Raw genomic sequence first — 23,538 nt, forward strand, 5'->3', positions numbered from 1 at the left:
TTGTCTTTCAAGTCTTTATTTGAGCCAAACAACCTGTGTGGGGCACTACTTGCTGAATTTGACCAGAGGAATGGGCTAATATTTTTGGGACTTATTTTGTGATTGAGACAGCATGATGTGGAGCAACGTCAGCCTTTGGGGTTTTCCAGTTTCCCACTGATAATGCACAGTTAATGTTTTGCAATTGGGGTTTTGGATCAGTCTGAGTTACTTAACTTGCCTCTTGTACAGTTTTATGCCAGCTTACTTCAGCTGGCCTAGTGCTGGTGGTCCCAGTGACAGGATTGTCACTGCTCACCCCACCAGCACTTGCAGATAGTGTTGGTTTTGGGTTTTTTTCAACTAACTCCTGAAGACTGAGCCCAGCTCATGTTTCTTAGTCCTCTGCCTATTTCAGTGGTTTAGATCATTTTGTTCTGTTCTTGGTAAAATGTCACTTTCCAAGTATTTTTGCTTAATACTCAGTACTTGAAGAAACACTGGGTCAAGGGAACATAACGCATGTAACAGCTGTGCAGAGCTCACCTTAGGGACCCAACCCAGCAGCCTTAACCTGCTTCTGCAGGAGCCATAGAGGAGAATAAAATAAGCTCAGCCAAAGCAGGTGAATTTTCTTTCTCAGCCTTGGTTTGTCTCTGCAGAGTTTTTTCTGCCTTCTCATCCTCTCGTCTCATCCCTCCCTCATCCAGTGGTGTGAGTTCAGTGTGTCCTGAGAGTTTCTGGGAGAAGAGCTGCAGTGAGGTTCTGTGGGGCTGAGCTCCAGCCCTGCTGGCTCTCAGCCCTGACTGCTGACCAGTGATCCATCCTCCTTGGAGCTACCTGGAGACAACCCAACAGCTTATGCTCAACTTTTGAAACCTTCCTGGGAAGCTGTAGGCCTGCTGGACATGGGTGAAGGCCTGCTTTAATGTTCAAAATTGTCTTTTAACAAAAGGTTACATGCTGTTGCCAGCTACAAGCTGTCAATAGAGGCATGTGTTTCTTCCTTCCATTCAGACTATGGAAGCTGACCTTCCTGTTTGTTTGAATCCCAATATAAAAGCTCTTTTTCTTTCAGCTGCCAGTCATGATCACTGTCACTCATTAAAATCTCTCTGCTTTCCTCAAAACTTGGTTTAGATAAAAGCATTAGCTTAATTCTCCAGACCTAGTTATTTAAAAAGCCTAAATGTTATTCATCTCCGTTGTCCCTCAAGAGATGATCCTTGTATTCAGGGGTTGATGTTGACTGACAAAAGATTAAATGTGCTTTTATGGTGAAGTTGTCCAAGTTATGTTAAAAAATTGGCATTCAATTTGTGGATTACTGGGTAACATAAAGCTGCCTACATGAAGCTATACTCTCTCATTACCATTCTGTTCAAATATCTTTTTATCTTTATTGTGTAGGCAATTTCGACAGAAATATCCGAGTACTCATCCGACAGTGACAGCGCGGGCGGCGAGGCCACCCTGGCTCCCACCTCTCCAGGCTGCAGGAGGGGGTTGCAGCCAGGGTCAGGAGGGGACACGGGGGGTGTCACAGCACGAGCGGCCAGCGAGTGGCTGAGGTCAGCTCAGGCCCTCCTGCACACCCCGGGCAAGCAGCCGGGACGGGCCCCCCGAGCCCCCACTGAGTCTGCCAAGAAGAGGAAGCTGCTGAGGTAAAGCAACTGCCTGCCTTAAGGGGCTCTTTGTGGTCGGTTTTTTCCTTAAATTATAAGTAAGACAGTACTTGGCAAAGTGTTGGAGTGTGTTTTGAAGGTAAATATTTTAGAGATGCAAATAAGAAAAACTTAAAGAATGTTCATTTATCTATAAACAAGCAAAAATGACAGGAAAACTGTATTTTAAATCCCTGGTAAAAGCTCTCAATCTTGGACTCCATTTAGTTTCTAATTTTCATTGCATTTCTAATAGATGTTTGAATGGACGTACTTCTGTTCTAGCTTCTAATCATTTCATTGCTTTGTGTCTAGCAAGAAAGTCTGCAAAAATGCTGTACCTCAGGTTTTAGGTTTTTGGTTTTTTTTTTTAGTCCTCTCCAGATTTGTCAGGGCAAAATTATCCAAAATACTGTGGGAAAGGAGTGGATGAACAATAGTTCTGAAGAGTGTAGGACAGACCATTATGTAGGCAATGGAAGGATGTATTCTTAAAGTGAAATTTAAGTGTCTGTGACTGTGTTAAATACATTAGGAAAATATGTAACTGCTGAAAGAAAGTGGCCTGACATGGAGCCTGATGTTCTTGCTAATTACCATGCAGAAATGGTCACTTCCTATATTAAATAAATGAAAGCTATGTTAACTTAAATGGTATATGTGAAGATATGCCTCAAGCTATGAAGACCACAATTACAAATGGCGCTGCTATACATCCCTATTATTGTTTTAACAATGTGCTTCTCTTACTTTTACAGCTGCATCTGTGTACAGGAATCAGTCAAGTACCTTAAAAGTAAATCTTGTGTTAATAGGCATACCTTATTTTTCTCTGAAATATTCTTGGCTATTTCAAAATGCTGTCTGAGGAAACAGGTTTGGAAGTCCTAACTACTGAGGATCTCTGTACATAAAAGCTTGTGCAATCAAGCTTTATTTCTTGTTACTTTAGAAAGCATGCATACACAGCTGTACTAGATCAGACTAAAGCTGTAACCCCCAAAAATGCCTTTTAGTGGCCAAAAGCAAATATGTGTGAATGTAATAAAAACAGGACAAGTCTACAGTGGTATTTTGCCCAGGTGCTCTTCCAGCTTTAAGCAGTTCCCGAGCTGTTTGTTACCATTAGTTGGTTTGTCTTTTTCTAAATTGCAGCTTCATTTGATGACCTTTACTATCAACAGTCCTAATGCAAAAAAATGTTTTACAGCGAAGATACTCTGACACAAGTGTACAAGAGAATAGATTGCTTTAAAAGCAAACGAAATAACAAGACCAAACCCTACACAATTATATAGACTGTAATCTATCTGGAGTGGCCAGAGGAATAGAGATTACAGGGTTTTTTACCTTCCATCCTGTGGTTCCACTTTGGGTTCCTTTGGGAACAGGGAAGCAGGCAGGAAATTCTTTAGTTATGAGTATTGTTTATCTAGTTATTTTGCTCATCCAGGTAATTGTCATCTTTTCACTCTTCCTGTTCAGGGCATTAATTCTGTCTGTCTCTCCCATCCTTCCTTTTACTGCTGACAGAGAACATTTTCATTGGTGTGATAACAGTGGATATAAGTTTGCATCCTCAGTAGGAAAGCACAGGTTTTCAGTGCTGTGGACTGAGGCCCAGTTTGGGGATGGGTTTGTCAGCTTCTTGAGGGATCAAGTGGTTAAACAGCTAAAAGCTACAAAGCAGTAGTGGGCTTGTCATTCCTCCTTCCTTCCTCCCTACCTCTGCTGCAGACTGAGGCCACAGCAGAAAAAGCAGTGAGCAAAGGAATCGTCCTGGAGCTGGATGTGGCCCATGAGCTCCTGCTCAGATGGACCATTTGGAGCTGCTCAGCAGTGGGAGAGAGCCATGAGGCTCTGCTGGCTGGGCTCTCTTTCTCCAGGACACTGCCTGGGGAAGCATGGGCTGAGCAGAGATGGTGCAGGTGCTAGAGCTGCCATCTTCCTATGTGGATTCCTGTGCAGAAGGTTCAACTTCAAATCCAGACCATATTGTATATGCTTATTTCATGGAGGAGTCCTGATGTAGCTACAGTAGGTCTCCTCCCATCTGATTCCCCTTTAAAGAATAATAGAAAATTCTTCTATTTTTATGTCTCTTTGCTGTTTGACATGCATAAATCTATCTTCAAAAGTAAAGATAATATTTTCAAGAAACTTTAGCTTATATTTTCTGTAGATATCTTACAGTAAGCCTCTGTTACATCAATGGATACATTTTTCTGTGCAACTTCAAAGAAACCCCCCCTAAAATATCCCTCCTAAACCCTCAAATCCCAAACAAATTCAAACCAAGCAAAGAAAAGAGCCATAACAATCTCTGAAGAAATTCAGATAAATTCCTTTCTACTGTCCTCTCTTCCTGGAAACCTCCTGGTGCTAAAATGGATATGAGTAGTTGCCTGGATGGGATGAAAGAGTATTGTTTGTTTGACCCTATTACAGATGCAATTGTCATACACTAAAAACATTGAGATGCAAGCAAAGCAACAGAAATCTTCAGAAGTAAGCTAATTATGGATGTTTAAAATAAATTTTTGTGATCCTACCATTGAAAATTTTACTGTAAATTCAAAACCTTTGAGTGTAAATAAAATGAGAAGCCCATATATGTCCCCAAATCAACATGCACAATATGCAGTGCTGCTGCTGCTGCTGTTCTCCTCTGTCAGGGGTTAAGTGGGTTTTCAGGTCAGGTGTTGGGTTTACATGCTCCTGCCCTTTTATTCCATCCCAAAGCTTCAGTTTCTCAGCTTGAGTCAGCACTTCATGGGAAAATTATACAAATGATTTGCAAACCTGAGGGGAGAGAGTATATATTGCAAAGAGCAGTTTTCAATGAAGCTCTTCTTGTTACATTTGAAATTCTTGTTGATGCTATGGCATGAAATGTTTAAACTGTATTAGTTCCAATTCTTTCAAAGTTTCTATGTGAAAGAAGGGAGAAATGGAGAGTATTGCAAGTTTTAATATTTGTTACATAGATTAAACAAATAACTGGGTTAATTCAGTATTTGTAGAGAAGAAAACTCAAAATGCATGTACTCAGCTTCTCTTGTCTGCAAGTAAACCTTTCTAAAAGATTTTCTGAATTGTTTACTTTTTCCATTAAGATTTTATTTTCATCAGAAAAATGTCTGAGGTTCATTGCAGGAAATAAATATCCTCAGTTATAAAATGTTAACTCTGTGTCTAAATCTGTCATGTTGCAAGAGCTTATAGTTGTGAAGAATAAGCTTTAGTTTTTTGCTTGTTTTTTTAATACTTGAGTGGCTGTTTATAGTTCCAGAGAAACAGGATTTCCCAAGATTTTATTTTAAATTATCTTATATCTACTTGTATGCAGACCACATACAAATCTGATCAACTAAAATTAACTTGTGTTATCAAAAGAGGAGAAAATTACAGAATGTCCTGGTTCTATGTGGAGTAAAATGAAAAGTTGTCACATGAGGCCAACTGAGGTCCTGGAAATAAAGGAAATTGCCAAGGGAAGAGTGAGCTGGCATAAATGAAGCAGACTTTTACTCTAAAATTGAGACTGTTCTTTCTTACATGCATCCATGAGTGGCATGAGGGTGTAACCACAGACTAGCCCTTCAGATGGTCATGTTCTTATGCTAATTTTAACTATTTCTATAACTATTTAACTTTTTTTTGCTAGTGGATTTCTTGTTGGATTAGGGAAATATAAATGAAGAACATCATGGCTGCAATACAGATGTACCACTCGTCATCACTGGCAGTGTGCACAGTAAAATTGTTTTGCACTTGGAGAATGTTAAAATACATTTTCTCTTTTAGAAAGTGTGGATGATTTCACTGGGACAAATGTTTGGTGCTAATGGGAAAAAAGCTCCATGTTTGTCACTGGTCAGAGCCAGCTGCAGAGGTCCTGCTTGTAAACCCTTCTGTGACAGGGTATCTCACCTGGTTGATCTAGGAAAGCCAGTAGATGGGAGCTCTTTTCAAAAGCTAGACTTGTGCTACTGTCTCTCACAGCACCTTCCAGACCAAATGTCCAGCACACAACTGGATAACCAAGCTGAGTGATGGGTGAGCAACTGGCTCAGAGGTCAGACACAAAGAGTCACAGCGAGTGGGGTGACATCAGGCTGGGGTCCAGGCACTATGGGACTCTGCAGGGCTCCATCCTCTGCCCCGTGCTCCTCAACACCTTCACTAACCACTGGGATTCTGGACTCAAAGGATACTAGGGGAGTTTGCCAAAGACAGTAAACTGGGAGAAGCTGTTGACTCCCTCCAGAGCAGAGAGGCCCTGCAGAGAGACCTTGACAAATCAGAGGTCTGGGAAATCACCAACTGCACAAAGTTTAACAAGGGCAAGTGCCAGATTCTGCACCTGGGACAGGACAGTCCTGGTTGTGTGCACAGACTGGGGAATGAGATGCTGGAAAGCAGGGAAGCAGAAAGGGACCTGGGGGTCCCGGCTACTGCTGAACAAAAACCTTAATAAATAAGCACAAAGAGATCTCCAACACTTCAGAAAGATTGAAAAATACTTTGCAAAACACGGCAGATTCACTAATGCTCTATTTTTTGTTGCTTTGTATTGGCATCATTAGAGTTGGGAGATAAGAACCAGCCTGAAAGTCACAGATCAGGCTCAATATTACTTTTTGGTGATAGGTGTCACAAAAGTCTTCAGTCTTGCTGTTAAAGTTTGTGGGAAGGGCAACTACCAGAACCTGAGCTGTTGTACAGGATGCTGAGCTTTCTTCTGGTCATCAAAGCTGTCTTTCATGTGGATATTGTTGGACGTGAACAGTAAAGGCAATGTGTTATTTTTAAATACAGTATTTCAAGAAGCTCAGATTTAGTATGGCAATAGGACATAAATTGCTGCTTTTAAATCTGTCTGCCTTCAGGGAATTAAAGGAACAAAGCAATTGTACTGGAAGTTCTGTGATTGAAAATAAAAAGGTTGTGGGCAGTAGAGATTGTATCTGAGCAGCTTGATTTTGCCAAACAGCCTTTGCATTAGCAATTTGCCAAATGTCTTCAATTTGCTCATATTGAAACATTTGGGGGGCAAGTCTAAAGTGCTGGTTGGGAAAGTATACATTCTAAACTAGCCTTTATTATTTCAATAAAATAGTTTGTCAATTCCCTTGATTACAGAATTGATACATTAGTAATCAAAATATATTTGCCAATTTTATACACGTACCCCCCAGATGGTGGCTTACCTCTTACTGCTCAGCCAGGAGTGACTCTGACTCTGTGTAGCTCACAGTGTCTCACAGTACATGCACAAGTGTTTTACAGTGTGGGCACCTGTACTGTTCTGGAAGGAATGAGTAGTTTTCAAATGCTGTTGTCAGCAAATCTGTTAGCCTGTGTAACAGAAATCACCTTTTCCTTTGTTTTATGTGTTTGAGCTAAAAAAGGGGTTGATTCTCCTGGGTTGTGGTGATGTTTAAACTCCTTTGTTTCTACCTTTTTGAAAGAAACAAACCATAAACTACCAGCTGTTGCTCTGGCCATACAAATTCTTTTTGTGCATGGCATGTCCTTGAACTGTGTTTTCTAAATTCACGAGCTATGAAACAGTATAAAAACATTTCCAATGACCACCTGAGAACCTCTCATAAATGCATTCTTAGTTATATTTTATGTTCTGCAACCAAGCAGATGCAAATTGCTTTATGATGTTTTCTGTTTAAACTATTTTTAACCACATTTGGAATGTGAAAGGAAGGATGATGATTAATAAGTATTGGTGTGCTTAGCATAGAGGGCTACTAAGGAAAGTCAGAGTTTTACTTTTTATGGACCTTTGGGATAACTGGTGTCCTAACACAGATATGGTCAGCAAATTAGTAATGAAATTAAATGAAATTGTGAGCATCAGTGGGACCCTCCTGGTAGTCATATCAGGCCTGAAACAGGAATCATGTCTTGCTATTGTGTGCCGTAGCCACAGAATCAGAAACTTGCTTTCTTTCCTTCACGCTACAGGGAGTTCCTGCCATAAGTGTAACAGCAGTGGGCTTGCAGAAGAGTAGGAACTGATTAACTGGTCACAACCATAGCCCTGTTCAGGAAAAAAGGGGGAAATTAGGCTGTAAGCCAATAATAGCTGCTCTCTTCTGCAGGTGCTTTAAGGCTTTCTTGCATTGTTTGAACAAATAAAATACATTTCTCTGACTGGCAGCAGTGGAATGATGTAGGAGAACACTTGTGTTGAACAGTTTTCTTTCAGCAAAACAGGTTTTTGAGTTACTAACTGTATAGTGTATTGCTGCAGTTTGACCACAGAGTTCAGATGCAGACTCATGCATGCAAGACTTTTAAACAAGCAATCTGAAACTGCATTTTACTGCTGCATTTTTAAGCCTAGCTGAGCTGGCATCTACCAGTTCCAGTTTGGCTCATATAGGCCATGCAGCCAAGCTGAATTACAGCTGCATCTGAGAATGGTTCCCTGGTAAGAAGAGAAACTGAGTGGACAGTTTGTTGGAGTCTGTAGAACTGTTTGCCCACGAATGTTGTGGTGTGGTAGTGCTTCAGTGCTCAAGTTTGGGGGGAAATGTGGATGAACACAGTGTTATCAGCAGAGTAGGCTATCAAGTTTTGTGCTTAACTGTGCTGCTCTTGGAACCAAAGCTTCCATTGCACTTCTGTATTAGTTGTCTCTCTGTCTTGAAGGTCCTGGTTGAAACCAGGATTAAACAAGGCTGTTAAGCTTATCTGGAACTTCACTGGAGCCCCGTATTTCCTAAACATTTTTGTTTGTTTTCCTTCTTAATATAGCAGGGTTCAGAGGTTGTTAAGTGTGGGCTCATAGCTTATTAAGTCTGGGTTCTTTATTTTGAGGCTTTGGGGATTTTCTTCTTCCTCTGAGTCTCTTTCCTCTCTACCCGACACCAGCCATAGAGATGTACCAATGTAAACTGCAGAACTTCTGTAGGTCGTTTTGGCTTGTCACAGAGTTCATTCTGCTTAGATATTAGCCATTCCATCTGATAATTCATGTAATAATTATAACTTTGCAAAGGATATAGTTGTTCATTAAAAATTCAGCTGACACTGCTACCTACTTTTTATATAATGTGTTGACTTGTCTGTAGATGAAATTGCTTAATAACTGGTAACTGAAGAGAGGTTTTTTTGCAACTCACCTGAAGTCCTGCTTAGCCTTTTTAGCTCCTTCTCAGTTTCCACAGGTATGTGTCTTCCCAGTTTCACATTTACACTGTGAGCTTTACCAAGCTATTTGTCTGTTTTAACTAAGCCAAAACTTTTTCTTCATGTGCACAAATAGTCATAAGGTGGTTGTATGCTATCTCTGTTGATTCCTAAACCAGTTTAACTCAAGGACACATTTCACCTTAGTAGAAATCTTTATTAATATATTTGGTAGTATTTGTGGAGAAACTTTATGCTGCAACAAAAGAATGAAGGAGATCTTTATGCAAATAACTTCTTTGAAGCTAAAGAAAAAATGCTCAAACACTCCCACAGTAGTCCAAAGCTCTTTGTAGTAGCCCAAAGACAGCTTCCAACACATACATCTTCTTGTTCTTAAAAGTGAGAAATTATGTCTTCTGGCTTTGAATCCAAGAGTAGGAATTGCTTTAGTGTTACCTTAAGTGTATTTGTGCTAGATGCCACTCCTCTGCTCCTCACCTTGGGAATGCTAAATTAATTTCATCTTGGAGACTGTTCAGACCACTGAAACTGCACACTTGACCCAGCTTGTGAAATGAATCATAGGGTCAAGTATGGGTAAAAGAATATTTTTGTGATCACTCCTTGCCAACAGACAAACAAATCTGTGAGGGAAAAGAAAACCCAACCTGTTATAACTAGTGGTTACACTGGTTTGTTTTGAATTTTCAACTGTCTAATAGGATCTGTTCATAAGTGCAAGGGAAAGTTAGGAACCTTTTTTGCACTCCTTATACTGAAAACATGAAGGTTTTGGACACCCAGATAGTGAAAATGTTTTGTTGCATGTAATTCTGCAAGTCTTACACTCTAGGTATATGTTTTGTTGGGAGTTACTCAGTTGAAAAACTCAAAATTCAGAGAACTAATCTACAAAATGTAATTTTACAGTATGATTCTGTCTCTAATGGTCCAAGCATACATACATAGGCGTGTATATGCATCTGTCCTGTGGCTTGTCACATGGCAAAGCCAAACGCAGATTCCTAAAACTGAGCATTGCTTTACTCTCTGCAGGGGTGGGCTAGCTGAGAGGTTATGTCGGCTCCAGAACAGAGAGAGATCTGCCATTAGCTTTTGGAGGCATCAGTGTACTTCAGATGATAAAATCCCCTCAGGTAAGAAGCATTGCACAGTACCACTGTGAAAGTATTGTACCTACATGTATGTATCTATGTCCTCTGTAGGGGTAAAAGTGAAATTTAGATTATTTGCTGGTCTTTCCTGACTTGGGTTTAATGCTATCTTGATTGTCTTCTGAGCTAATAATTGCATTTCTGGTAAATATGAAGATTTCTAACAACTCAGTCATCATTTGAATGCATAAGGTAAAGGCTGTATTTTAAGTGGCTTCCATCTAAGTTCTTCACAGTTCCTTGATTTCCAGCATCAAATGGGAAAATAGTGTTTTCAGCAGGTTGTAGGACAATTCAAGTTTTAATTTACATTTGTTCAGAATTTTTGGTGGGTTTTTTTTTTCTTACTTTATAATCAGCCTTTCCTCTTGTTCTTTTTGCTTTGTGATCACTTCTTGCCAACAAACAAAAAAGTGGAAAAGTGCTGAAATTGTGAATGGCACCAAGTGTGAACAAATAGACCACAACTATGAAACGAGTGTGAAGCATAACTGCAGTGTGCACATCACTTAAAAAGAAACAGTGGGAGTCATGCAAATTAGTTACTGGTGACTGATAGCACCACCTTTCAGTAGTGTTTCTTGAGTTTAAGTATAAAGAAGTAGTTAAGTTTTTTTATCAACTTCTGTGTGTGTGACTAGTCTACAAAATGTGAAACATTTATTTGGTATTAATCTGACTGCTTGTTTTTGAGCATATATTAACTTGCATTTATTTTTCAGAAAGTCCTCTAGTCTTAATTTGAAAACACACAAATAAGTGAATTATGTTGAGAGTTTCTCCCCAGTTCTACTCCCAAATTTTAAAAGGTGGTTTTTCTTCCAAATCTGAATTTGCCTGGCTTCAGTTCCCCTCTTTTGTTTCTTGTTTCTCTCTTAAAAAGCTCTTTAGTATGTGGCATTTTCACTTTTTGGCACTTGCATAGCAAAACCTCTGCTGCCTACCAATTTTCATAAACTAAACAGACTGAGCTCTTTAAGGGTCTCTAAAGCATTTTTATCAGTGTTCAAGTGACTTTCATGGCTTTTTACTGTACCCTCTCGAACTTTTCAGAAAGGTCTTTAGAACAAGGATAGCAATTCTATGTGTTCTTCCAGTTTTAGTCTCATTAAAATCATTGGCCAGGTCCAGCTCACTTCTCAGCCTCCTGGATATTTGAGGCCTGTGATAAGTGTTTGAGTCTGGTTTGGCTTTGGTCACAGCACAGCGCTGGGACTTCACCTTGAACTGATTGTCCAGTATGATTTTATAACCTCTGCAGCCATTTTTTTCTGAGATGGTGTTTGCCACTCTCCATCTACTCTTTCTATTTCTTCTGCCTAAACACAAGGAAGTATTTTTCCTGTTCCCTGGCTGATTTATTTGAGTAGTCCAGCTAACCATGAAGTTCAGATTGCTGTGTAGCTCAAGCCTGTCTTCTTTTAGTAACAGATTTGCCTGAGTTTGTGGTATTCACACAATTTCTTTATGTCACTGATGAAACCATTTAATAGCATGACTTGCAAGTCCTGCTGGAACTGCTGTTACTTAGTTGTAATCCTCCACCAATAAAAAGCTCTAACTGCAATTAACAAAGTTAGCTCTCAAAATTTTAATTTTTTCTTTGCATTCCACTCAAAGAGTGTATTACTCATAGTGAAAATGGTTGATTTTTCATAAGGAGGTTGTATGATTTAAAGTTATACCCAAACTGTTGGCTAAAGCTTGGTCTCAGTTTCTCACTGGAGCTTTAGAGGGCTTACATCCTTTGGACATTTTCATGCTGTGTGTTCAAAATGCCACCCATGTGGAATAGCACGCTGTATTTCTGACCTTAATTCCTTACTTAATTTTCCAGCCACTTTGCCTAGATCTGATGTCAGGCTAGTTGGTCTCCAGTTATTTTAAGCCACTTTGTTTGCCCTTCCTGAATAGTAGCACAATATCCTCATCCTTTCAATCTTGTGAAATTTCACCAGTATCTGAATACACTCTAGAAAGTGACATCAGGGAACCAGAGATGTTTTTAGCCAGTTCTTTTCAGAAGTGCTATGTTGAAAATTGTACAGGCGTGCATACTTAAACCATGGGAGGTTATCATCATTCTTATGTGGCATGAGGACATCCTCTTGTTGCTTCTCAAATATGAAACAGAAATAGATATTGAATAGGCTTGCCTTTTTAATAAAATGAAAAATTTTAATGCACTATGTAGTAACAGACCCACAACATTGCTAATATGCTAATATTCTTTTTGTCCTAGTTTCACATGTGTCATTACAAAACCTTATGTTTGGCTGCTCACCATTTTGTTAGACCAACTTCTAGGCTGAAATATTCCATGCTAAACATCTGCCCCTGGCTGAATTCCTTTCTTTGATTCTTTTTCTTTCTGTCAGAAAATGAGTCAGAATTCGTTAGCATTTTATGAGAAAAAGTCTATGGGAAAATACCTTGCTCTATTCTTAAGTACATTTAAAAAATTCTGATGAGTGTCTGTAGGATGATTTAGTTTTGGCAGAAGATAAACTATTTCTGGGATATGCCTTTTCCATCATAACAAAAAATGTACAAGAAGTCTTTAGGACAAATTACTGTTTCATTTCATCAGTAAGCATTTGCTACAATTTCTGAAAAACGCTGAACGTGCCATAAATTTAGGAATACGTTTCAACTTCACAGCTTGAATTTCACTTCCATTCTCAATCCTTATTATAATGACTATAAAATAATCATTAAAATAGCTGTGTTAATATTTTGGGATACTTTTTCATCTAGAACATAATGTTTGATAGTTGTATTGTTAGAATGGCCATAATGTTTTTGTCACCAAAATGAAATTGGTATTTGGTTTGGAGAACATCGGTTGGGACAGTTGAAATTTTAGTAATGTAACTAGATAACCTTCTCTTTGCTTCTAGTCAGGAATGTGAAATGTCAGCACAGCAAATTCATGCCACTTTCAGCTTTCATCTCTTTAGGTTCAAGTTAAGACTGTCACACTAGTCTTAAGAATCTTCTTGAATTGTGTTTCCCCTCTATTTTGCCCAGTAATATTTCTAAGCCACACTGTTTCCGGGACTGTTTCTGGCTTCAGCACAGAATTAGAGGAAAGAACTTTTCAAATAACAAACTCATTTGAGTCACTAAAGAATCCTGAAGATTGATGTGGAGGATTGAAGTAACTTAGTTGCTGGGAGAGCTGTCACGTCATTTTGGATATCCCATAGGCATGCAGACCAGAAGTTCATTGCTAAAGCAGCGGGGAGCAGTTTCAAATGAGATTGGTTTAAAGTCTTCCTTACGTATGAGATTTAAGGAAAAATGTTTCCAGAAGTTCCATCTGTCACCCCCATTAGACATTTCATATTGCAGAATTTTATGCCTTTATTTTACTGTTGCTTACTTTTAGGTTGTATCCATGTCCATGTTACACAAAACCGCCTAGTTTTCAGCTCTTTTTTTTTTTTTTTTAATTCCTGTCTGTTACCTCCCTGACCCCTTTCTGTAAGTAACCATTGTGGTTTGGCTGGCTCTTGGACACTGGGATGAATCACTGCCCAGAGGAGAGCACCTCCTTTCAGCACGCACGTTCTGCTGTTTTGTGCAGCGCACAGGGTCTCGCTGGGGCTGACTCATGCTGCAGGCTGCAAGAAACCTTTGTGCTTTCGCAGATTTTGGCAATTTTGGGGCAGAGTCACGTTCTACAGCCAGTCCCTCTGTTGGGATAGGCACTCACTAAGGGTATGGGGTTCTGCAGGATGAATCCCACTTTAGTAAATGGAGGTAACCATATACCAGGCAGAGGCCTGAAGGGAGGGAATGCCAGAGTCTGCCCGTGCCACACAGCAGTGGTTGGATGCTTTCTGTGGTTCAGTTCCAACAGAGGCAAATGTCAGGCTGTGCCACAAATCCAAAATTTTCTGTTCTTCACAAGGTGTAAGAGGGGGGCTGATGAGCAGGCCATGTAACAGCAAGTCTCTGATCAGCCAAGCTGATGGCTTGAGGATACTCTGTGCAAGGGCTTGTAGACCACTTGCAGCTTTTTTCTGTAATGCAGTGCTGCAACTTCCCCATGAAGTTTCCTGTTTGGGCAAAGAGGAGAGCTGGACAGCTGAAAGAGAGAGAGAAATAAAAAACCAAACCCACAACAAAACCCAAACCTTTTTCCTGTCAACATCTGCTGGAAGAAAAAATAGTGCTTTTCTGAGTTTACATTCAGATAACCTTCCTGTCTACAGGAGGGGACACTAATAATATTTAAAGCAAATTCATGTAGATTCCTAATGTAACTTCTGAAATTCTGCTTTCTATACATCTTACCTTGGTTTTGTTTGTCTTGCAGCTATCATCCAAACAGTTCTTTACCTTAAATGCAAACATTTTATTCTTCAGCCTTTGTAATCTGATGCAAGTTCTGGTATTTGTTGATCCAAAGTTAAGATTCATGATTTTGTTACAACTGAATTTGAGTAGTGAACTGACAATAAAGCAAAACCATTGATCTTTCCTTCCAAACTGCTCCTTCCTCTCAGGGAAAAGTGACCTTAAAGGAATGACAAATTTTCAGTTTGCTGAGGCAAGTGGAACACATACATGAGAGGAGGAGGGTGAAGCCCTGGAGATAAGGACAGGATTTCACATGTAACATGTTTTCAGGAAGGCTGAAAGGCTTACAGAAGAGGTTATAGACAAGCAACCCCCTCTTCCAGTTTCAGTGACTAGTTAAAATGATGGGAAAAAGGATTTTAGCAACTTGAATGCCATGAAACTTGTACATGATGAAGAAAACATGGGTAGCCCTTAACAGGGTTTCCTTTACTATATAAAATTCTTCTAAAAAGACAGAAAGTTGAGATTTGCTAGTTTATTTTTTTTATTATTTTCTTAGTTCTTAATAGTTTGTTTTATTACTTAAGAGTTAATACTATAAATTAGAAACATGGCAAGTGGCCAATATTCTTTTTCTTAAACTTGTTACAGCATTGGAAAGGAAAAATATCAAAAGTAAACTTGTCTTCTTCAAACAAGAATTCTTTGTATTGTTTTTGTTTTCCTATGAGAAACAAAAATGATATGCATAATCTCTTTAAGTAGCTTACATATATTCTTATAAGGAATGTGTACTGTTTAAAGCACAGCCAAATTCAGCAGACTTTTGAAAATTTATATAAATGTGGCAAGAAGCCATCATGCCTATGAGAGACTTGGTGTGTTTCTGAGAAAAATCTTATTGAATGGTTTCAGAAGTTACCAGCCCAGGAAGAATAACAACATGTATAGATCAGAATAGCAACCAGATGGTTTTGTACAGGCTGTGAAAACCTTGTAATACACACTTGGTTTACAGCATTGGCTTGGAATTACAAGGGTCTGCTTGGTATCTATACCTGCTTGCTGAGTTTGTTAAGGCTGTACCTGCAAGTGATACATGAGGGAGGAAGAAGAGCAATATTGGGATGCCAACCAATTTATGCCTGTAATTTGACATTTTATACTTTTTACACTGAAGAATGAAAGTAAGACTTTGTGGCTTAAACAAGAAAGCAGTTGGCTATTCTTCCACTGCAGATAGTATGTGATGTCCCAGGAGGGTGTCTACTAACTGCAATTTTGGAAACACATTTGACTAATAGAAGTTAAATGATGTTGGGATGAAATAATGCCTTTGAAAGAATAACTGAGTGAGACAAATTTGGAAGAGTGTTGCTGGTTTGCTTTATTAAACAAGGCATCAAGTGGAATTTTCTTTGTTTCCTTTACAAGTCCATAATATGTATTTGACCTATTCAGCTGAACCAGAGTCAGAAAGTGACTTTCATTCTTTGTGCAGTGAGTACTATTCCCAACCTTAGTTGCCCACAATTCTTTGTACTTTTAGTGGGAAATTTTATTTTATCAAAGCTTTTACCTAGGATTTGTAGAAATTTGACTTGAATGTAATACCTGTATTTTGCATACTGCATATTTCTAAAGTATTTCCCAGTTAAGAGAAAGTATAACTTTTCAACCATGTTTTTTAGAAATGCCAACTAGGTATATCAAGTACAGTACAAATTGGCTTGTAAACTGCAGTTCATGTATACTATTTGCTTGATAGTTCTTTGAGCAAAAGTAATGGTAGTTTATTTTCCTTAAAAGTATCTGTCCTTTTCCCATATTTAGATATCACTAACATAAAGAATTGTGACTGTTTAGATAGTAAGAACAAGTTGTCCTCACTATTTTTGCATGAAGCATGTATTTGTTAGCAGTTTTTCAAATATTAATGTGGCTTCAAGCAGGATCATCTTCCTCCCTTGTGTCTTGTTATGAGTTTTTTCAGAAAACTCTACTTGTATAATATGGGTAATTTTTTAATTGATTAAAAAGTAAGGTGGTCAAATAGTCTTCCTTTTGCCTCTTGTTGTGCTTGCTTGGTCTCTTTTATCCATGTGACTTGTGAGGTAAGTCGTGTGGCTTAGGAGTTTTGTCAGTCTTGCTTTTCATGATATTCACATGTACACTTGTAGGTGTGTATGGTCCTTATTAATATAAACTTTTCATTATCATAGTAGCAATAATTTCCACTCTGTTCTCTTTCATGCTTGGATATGTGTTGGGATTTTTTCTGGAATGCTCAGTGGAGCAGAGCCATTCACTGCTTGGCATTTTCTTAAGCTCTAGTTTTCTTTTGTGTTTCTAAGATGTGGTCTGTGTTGTTGTAGTTCACAATGCAATTTTCTGCATTGGTACTGTGGCCTTTATGAACTTATTCCTGCCTTGTGTCATGTGATTGTTACATTTAGTTATACTCAAATGGGCACATCATATCCTTCAGCCCTGCAATAAGATGCATTCTTGCAACATGGCAAGACTTTTAAATTTTCAGAAAGAATGGAAAATTGAAAAATGCAGGAGTTGCCATAGACTAAACTTGGCTTTGTTTTGCTCTTGTTGATGTTTTGCTCTTCTGCTGGTTTGATCTACATGGAGATGCACTGACTATTCCAGCTGACACGTTCACACCACGCAGAATTCAGTTTGCTGTACTGAAACACTTCATCTCACTCTGTAGGTCTTGTAGAGATTGCTCTGCTGCTGGAGTTGTGTTGACTGGCTCTAAGGAGAGTTTGTTCCCTTGGAAAACTTCCCATTTAATGAACAGTACCATTTTAGCAAAATTCACTGGAGTGAGGTGAAACTGCATGTGGTCTTATTGATATTGACATTTGATGCATTTCCATACATCAAGCACCATGGATCCCCTGTTTGTAGTGTGTTCAGCTTCTTGTCACTGTGTCACTGGAGAAACATAAAATATGTGGTTCCCAAGAGATCATAATTTCTATATTTTCCTCCTCATTTGTCTTCCTTATTGGTAGTTGCAGAGTTATTAAAGCAAACTTTAGAGTTGTATTTCAGGCACTGAAGCCAGAATGTCTGAACATTTGGGTTTTTTTAAAATTGTACTCCTCAATGTTTTTTTTTCCTTCTCTGGTCTCCAAGCTGCTGTTTGGTTGTTGAGAGTCAAAGCAGGCTGGCTTTCTTCTTAGCCTCATTCCTAGGCTGCCCTTGGCATGGCCAGTGCATCATCTGTGACCATGTACATTCAGTATTAATGTGGCTTAAATCTGTCTGTCTGCTGTGAAGCCACTGTGTTAGGTCTGAAGATCAAGGACATTCAATCTGCCAGAGACTGTAGAGTCATCTGAAGTCTTCAAAGGGCTCAAGACTTCAGAGTCTGTGAGCTCCAAATGAATGGGGAGCTTTTTTCCCCCCTTTTTATTTTCTTTACTTTTTTTTCTTATTTTTGTTTCTTTTTAACCCTCCTGGAATTCAGAATAAATGCAGAACTGTGTCAGTACTGCAAAGTACTGTGTCAAAATATATTTTGATGTCATGGTACATGACTGAAGGACAGCATCACCCTGTGTACTAAAGTACCAAAGTCCCCAAAGAAACTGATGAATTCAGTGTGAAATCTGTTTGTGCATCTCCCAGGAGCTAGAATTATCCTTATTTGAGCTATGTCATGTCTGGGTTGCAAATTGGAGTGAGAAACCAACGTCCCAGAGAACACCTGGAATTAAATAATTAACTATGTATATCAGAGCAGATCTGTTAGGTGGTTAAACCAAAGTGCCTCTAGCTTAGGATCCTGTTTCTGGCAGTGACAAGAGGTACCAAAATACCTAGGAAAAAATGATAACAGGGCTCACACTTGATGATATTTTCCCAAAGTATTCTCCTAAATACCTCCCACATATCTCTGACCTGGGGACTTTCTAAACCAGAATTATTGTCTGTGTAATTTAGTAGTTCTAAATAAGTTTTTCTCCTACCAAAAGGTTACTGGCTGTTTTTCTGAACCCGTGTATACAATATAGACTGTTTTGATCACACAATTAAGGATCATCAGGCTTTTTTGGAAATGATGTCCAAGGTTATTGCCAGGTTTGTTCCATTACTACTGTTGCCAAAAAGGCCTTTCCCTGTGATTTCAAAGGTTCTGTTAATAGTAGCACTGAGAGGTTAATGTTCCATTTGCCTAGGTTTGAATCAGGATTTCATCTTTGTCAGAGCTTCTTGTTTCTTGTCTGGGAGGTGAGGGAGGTTCTTGCCAATCATGGCAAGGCTTCACCAAAGAGGCTTCCCTGCTTAAATGGCTCATTCCTCCCACCAGTCAGTCTCTCTTATGAATTTCACTCCTTCTGGATCACTTGCAAAGTGTGGAGGAACTGATTTGTTTCATCATGGTCCATCTAGCAATGATTTCTGTCTGTTGCTTTTCAGAGGGTGGCATTTATCACAGTGGTGTTCTGCAAAGGGTCATGTAACTAATCTATCTCCTAACTGGTACTTGATTTTCCTCCTTTCTGTGACCAATATGTTGATTCAGTAGTAGCCAGCATGTCACTGCATCTCTTTGTGAAGATTTCTCTTCATATGGAAAATTCTGTGAGAAGTAAGGGAGCATTACAGGCCTTGGTGGCTGATCCCCTTCTTTCAGATGGTGTTCTTTAGAGGGCACATTTGTACATCTCAAACACCTCTGCAAAATTCATATTCAGCCATATTTATCACTGCCTTTCTGACTTTCTTTGTGGCACCTTAAGCAGCCTTGTGTATCAGTGATTGAATTTCACTTCATGCCCCTGGGATGAATAAACCCTCTGTTTATACTCACGGGGCCAGATACTTCAAATGATCCTTGATCCTGTGTCAGTGGATGTTTTTTCTGACTTTCCAGCTGACTGTGAAGGCTATGGACAGATGCTGGAAGGGGCAGCTGTATGTGTTGGGCTGTGTGCCAGGACCAAAGAGCTGCAGCAGCCCTCTGTCACCTGAGCTCACAGCACCCAGGGCTTTGCTGAGAAATGCACCTGTGTCACACTGATCAGGCTGATCTGGCTTTCCATCTTTGTCTCTCTCAAGCATTTCACTTTACAGAGGCTTCTGGAACCAGATGGGATATTTGGAGAGGGTCCTTCACTGAAAACATGGTTGATCACTAGAACAGGCTCCCCATAGCACCAAGTGTTAGGTGATCCTGTGAGGATCAGGGGCTTGGACTTGAGGATCCTTATGGGTCCCTTTCAACTTGAGATCTTCTATGATTCTATAAGAGCTTTGTTAAGCAGTCCTCAAATTGCTGATTGCTGCTTCATGGAAGATTTCTAAATGCATCCAAGCAGCTGTATGCTCACTCTCAGTGACTGTGCATGCATACTTGTCTTTCAGTGGGAGAATAAAGGTTACCTTGAAATAAGTAAACTGAAGTGGCTTTGCAGTTGGCTGAATTAATCCATAATTTTCCTAGAAACTAACCCTGAAGAAATCCATGAATATTGTGGGCAACAGAATGGGAACTGAAGAAATTTGTAGTGTAGGAATGAGCATAATTGCAGCACAGTTATTGATTGCACCTTTTAAAATGCATACTATTGTATGGTATTCTTCCTTATTTAAGGTGACTAGGTATTGCCATGAAACATGCACATCTCTGTTGTTTAATTTCTTGGGCTGTAATTCTGCTTTGCAAATGAAAGTTAGTGACTGATAACTTCAGCAAACAAGTGGGAATTTATGTAAGTTTTCTGAGGGTGAAGGAGAACACTGCAAAACCCTAAAGTGAGCTTTTCACGTGGAAGAACAAACAAGTAAACTCTGGAAACTGTAGAATGTGCAGTGATCCAGCTTGTCTCCTCACCCACAAATTTGCCCTTCAGTGTGCAGCCACATATGTTTGATTTATTTTTGATTGACATAACAATACAAGAGCCAAATATATTAAAACCGAAGCTACGTTCTGAACTTTGGTGTTTCATCATGTGCCAGCAGTCCAAAGTGCTTTTCCATGTTGTTCAAGAGAGCACTATCATCAGCAGTAATAATAATTTCAGAGTAATTAAACTAAACTATCTCTGTGCATCTAAATAAACAAATAGATTGTGGTTCTGTAGAATGTACATGTGTGCCAAGTGTGAGACTTGGCTACTTGTCGAAATTGAGATGCTTTTAGTGTAGAAGCAGTCTGCTTCATTTAGTATCAGCTCCCAGTGTTTCCACCAGCCTCAGGCTTGCAAGAGACTCTAGCGTCTTTGTAGGATTTTTTTTACTCCAATGTCTTTTAGAAACTTTCATGCAGATATAATTCTTGATTTGCCCAGCATTTTTAACTGTTTTACAGTCAGAGGTATTTAAAAGAAAAATGTTATTAGGCTGTCATTCATTGTCCTCAACCTGCTGTGTCAGATGAGTAGCATATAAGCTGCTGACCAGTAAGAATTGTCACAAAATTCTGCACATAAGAAATGAGTAGTTCAGAAGTGATGAGCAGTCTCTCTCACAAGCTGTTATAATAATTTTTTTTTTAATAAACTGTTGGTGCGTTTGAAAATTGAAACTGATTTTTTTGAGTCTTGGTTTTTAAAGTGGATGTAAATGCAAATTGTGCTGTATGTCTAGAGGGAAGAGGTAAATGCGTAGTTACTTTAAAGGATGAGAATTTTTGTGGTTAGCAGAATTTGTTTATGTGTGCCAAATGACTTGGGGTTGACAGAGGACCACAACTGCAGCTAGTCAGGCAAGGCAGAATTCAAGTGTGAATATTCTAAGCCCTTGCCTTGAGGCACAGAAAACTAGTCAGTGCTCAGCCTTGTCAGAATTTTCACATAAGCAAACATTAACACAGTGCAGTGAGTATCTGCAGTGGCACTGTGATGTTACAGCTTCCTCTGAGAAGGTGACAGCAGTGAGGAGCAGCAGCAGGGACCATCTCTCAGCATTTTCAAAGAAATTGGCAGAAAGGGTTGATTCTCCCACTTCTCAGGCCTGGAAAAGGAGGTCAGGCTGTAATGGCTTGGACAGAAGTGGCTTATGTACATCTTGTGTCAGACTGTCTGGTGGAAGCCTTTATACAGCTGGAAAATACCAGTTCAGGGGAAGCAGAATGCTTTGCAGAAGCATGTTGCATGTGATGAAAAATGGGTTCACATGAAAGTGGTTTTGAGAACAATTTAGTTTTATATTTCCAAATTGCTTTATTTCAGTTTCAGTATGAAATTTAATAAAGACAGAGACAGAATTTTTTGTTTTATTTTTGTAGAATTCAACTTTATTGAATAAATTTGAAAGGTTTTAGGGCCTGGCTTCTTTGGTTTGGGTTTCTTGAGGGTTGGGTTAATTTTTTTTGAAGTTTCTCATAAACTCAAACTAAAATATTTTGATTTATTTTCCAGAGGAAAAACATTCACAGTTGTGAAATGAGCCTTAAAATAAACAAACAAATAACTAGTACAGCTCTGCTGTTAAGTTCCAGTATCACGTTCGCTGTTCCTCCCCTGTTTCTTCTTTGCTGTGGGAAGACAATAATTTATATCAGCTGTTTTTCTTGGGATGTTGTGTTTTTCCCAATGCAACTTGTAAATCAAAAAGGGTAGAACTGGGGCTCTGCTGCCCTTGTCCTCTGGGACCCTTTTCTGCCCCACTAAATGCTTGTAGCATTCAGCAGGGTAACAACTATTCTCCCCTCGGTGACTGGAGTGCAGATCTGAGTAAGGCTAGGTGAGAATGAGAATAGATCTTACATAATCTCACAGCTCAGGCCAAGGTCTGTCTGAGTAGCTGGTGCCCTGTGCAGAGTGCAAAGGGACCTAGGAGAAATTTCATTTCAGGGCAAAGTTGCTTCTTGTTCAGCAGAGATGAAAGTGCGAAGAATCGATCTGTGTAGATGCTTGTATCTGATCATGCTGCCTTAAAAGAAGAGAACTCTCTGACTACCCTGACTGCCTACTGATAAAATGGATGATCAGTTTTGCAATAATTATTTTTAGGCAGTGCATCTTACTCCTCCTTTCTCCACATTTGTCCCTCAATATGAATCATCAGCTTTTAGATGCCTTATGCTCTTTCTAACTTGGTTCCTGACAGCTGCTGCTTTGAGAAAGGTCAAGGAGGGCAAACACAACTTCACTTTTAACACAGTGTTTGATTATTCTGTTTTTAAATAAATGGGGTTTTTTTACAATATCTAATAAAAAAGACTGAACAAAGTCAGTGAGTTGCAAGATTTAAAAGTTCAGGTCTGGTGGGAGAGTGCTTCTTGTAGGGAGTTTGTGATTTCATTGGTATTTGGAAGAAATACAGATGAGATTTTTTTCTTTACAATTAATAGTATTTTTAGTGAAAACAAAAATTACTGCAAAAGCTTAACGTAGGTCTTTTGATAAGGCTGTGTATTCTACACATACATGGATTGATCATGGTCAGACAGATGTGCAAAAGCACAGAAGGATGCACATCTTTAGAGTGCCAGAACTTCTTTCTTTCTCCTCATCTAGACTTTGCATTTTTATTTTTCATTTTCACTTTCTTTCCAGATAAATCTGGTGTTTTAATTGTGAAGATCTTAGAAATATTTGAGGAGTGCACAATACAAGTTGCCATCTGCCAGCAGCTGGAACAGTTTCCTGCTGCACTTTCACCCGAGGATGCTGTCATCAATGCAGAGGAACCAATACTCAAAGTCCTCTTCACAAGAGAGACAGCAGCCCACCTGAAGAGCAGACCACAGGATGTCATCCACATCTATCCCCCATGGTGAGTAAGAAGGGGCCACACTTGCTGTAACACTGCAGAACAAAGTGGAGTCAGTAAAATGCTGCACTGTTGTAGGAAAAACCTTGAGGGGGTAAGGGGAGAGCAGGGCATTCTTGTGGTCATCTGTCTCTGGCAGCTTGAGAGACTTTGACAGATACCTTCAAGACAGCTCAGATAACAACTAAATGTGTATCATGATGCCTCTAGTGTTGCTCAGGGCTTCAGTTGTGTTTTCACTTAATATTTTCATGTTTAGAGCACTAGAAAGGCCTGAGCAATGTCTTATCAATGATAAGGCCAATAAAGTGCATACTTTCTGGTAGCAAAGCAGTTCAGGAATGCTCATCTGTTGTTGTGAGCATGGGTATAATATTTCAGTGGAAAAGTCTCTATTAACTGTATAGCATTCAGTCTTCACTTCCCTGAGTTCTTTTTCAGGCAGCCCATTCTGGAATTCTTCAAAATGTTTGGTCTAGGCTTGTGATTATTTTTTTGATTGG

General features: G+C 39.3%; 1 protein-coding gene across 3 annotated transcripts in view; it reads left to right on the plus strand.

The window, feature by feature from the left end:
* The window catches only part of SPIDR (scaffold protein involved in DNA repair), a 192,274-nt gene that overhangs the window by 49,390 nt on the left and 119,346 nt on the right, over positions 1-23,538 (plus strand). For all 3 annotated transcript variants that reach the window (XR_013773516.1, XM_079299379.1, XM_079299380.1), the window contains exons 6-8: positions 1,390-1,643; positions 9,858-9,958; positions 22,819-23,038. Coding sequence is in view for 2 of the 3 variants with exons in the window: in XM_079299379.1 (XP_079155505.1) it covers positions 1,390-1,643; positions 9,858-9,958; positions 22,819-23,038 (575 nt within the window). In the remaining variant the exon portion in view is untranslated. The remainder of the gene's footprint in view (positions 1-1,389; positions 1,644-9,857; positions 9,959-22,818; positions 23,039-23,538) is intronic.

This window comes from Erithacus rubecula (genome assembly GCF_903797595.1).
Source record: "Erithacus rubecula genome assembly, chromosome: 3".
Lineage (NCBI taxonomy): Eukaryota > Metazoa > Chordata > Aves > Passeriformes > Muscicapidae > Erithacus > Erithacus rubecula.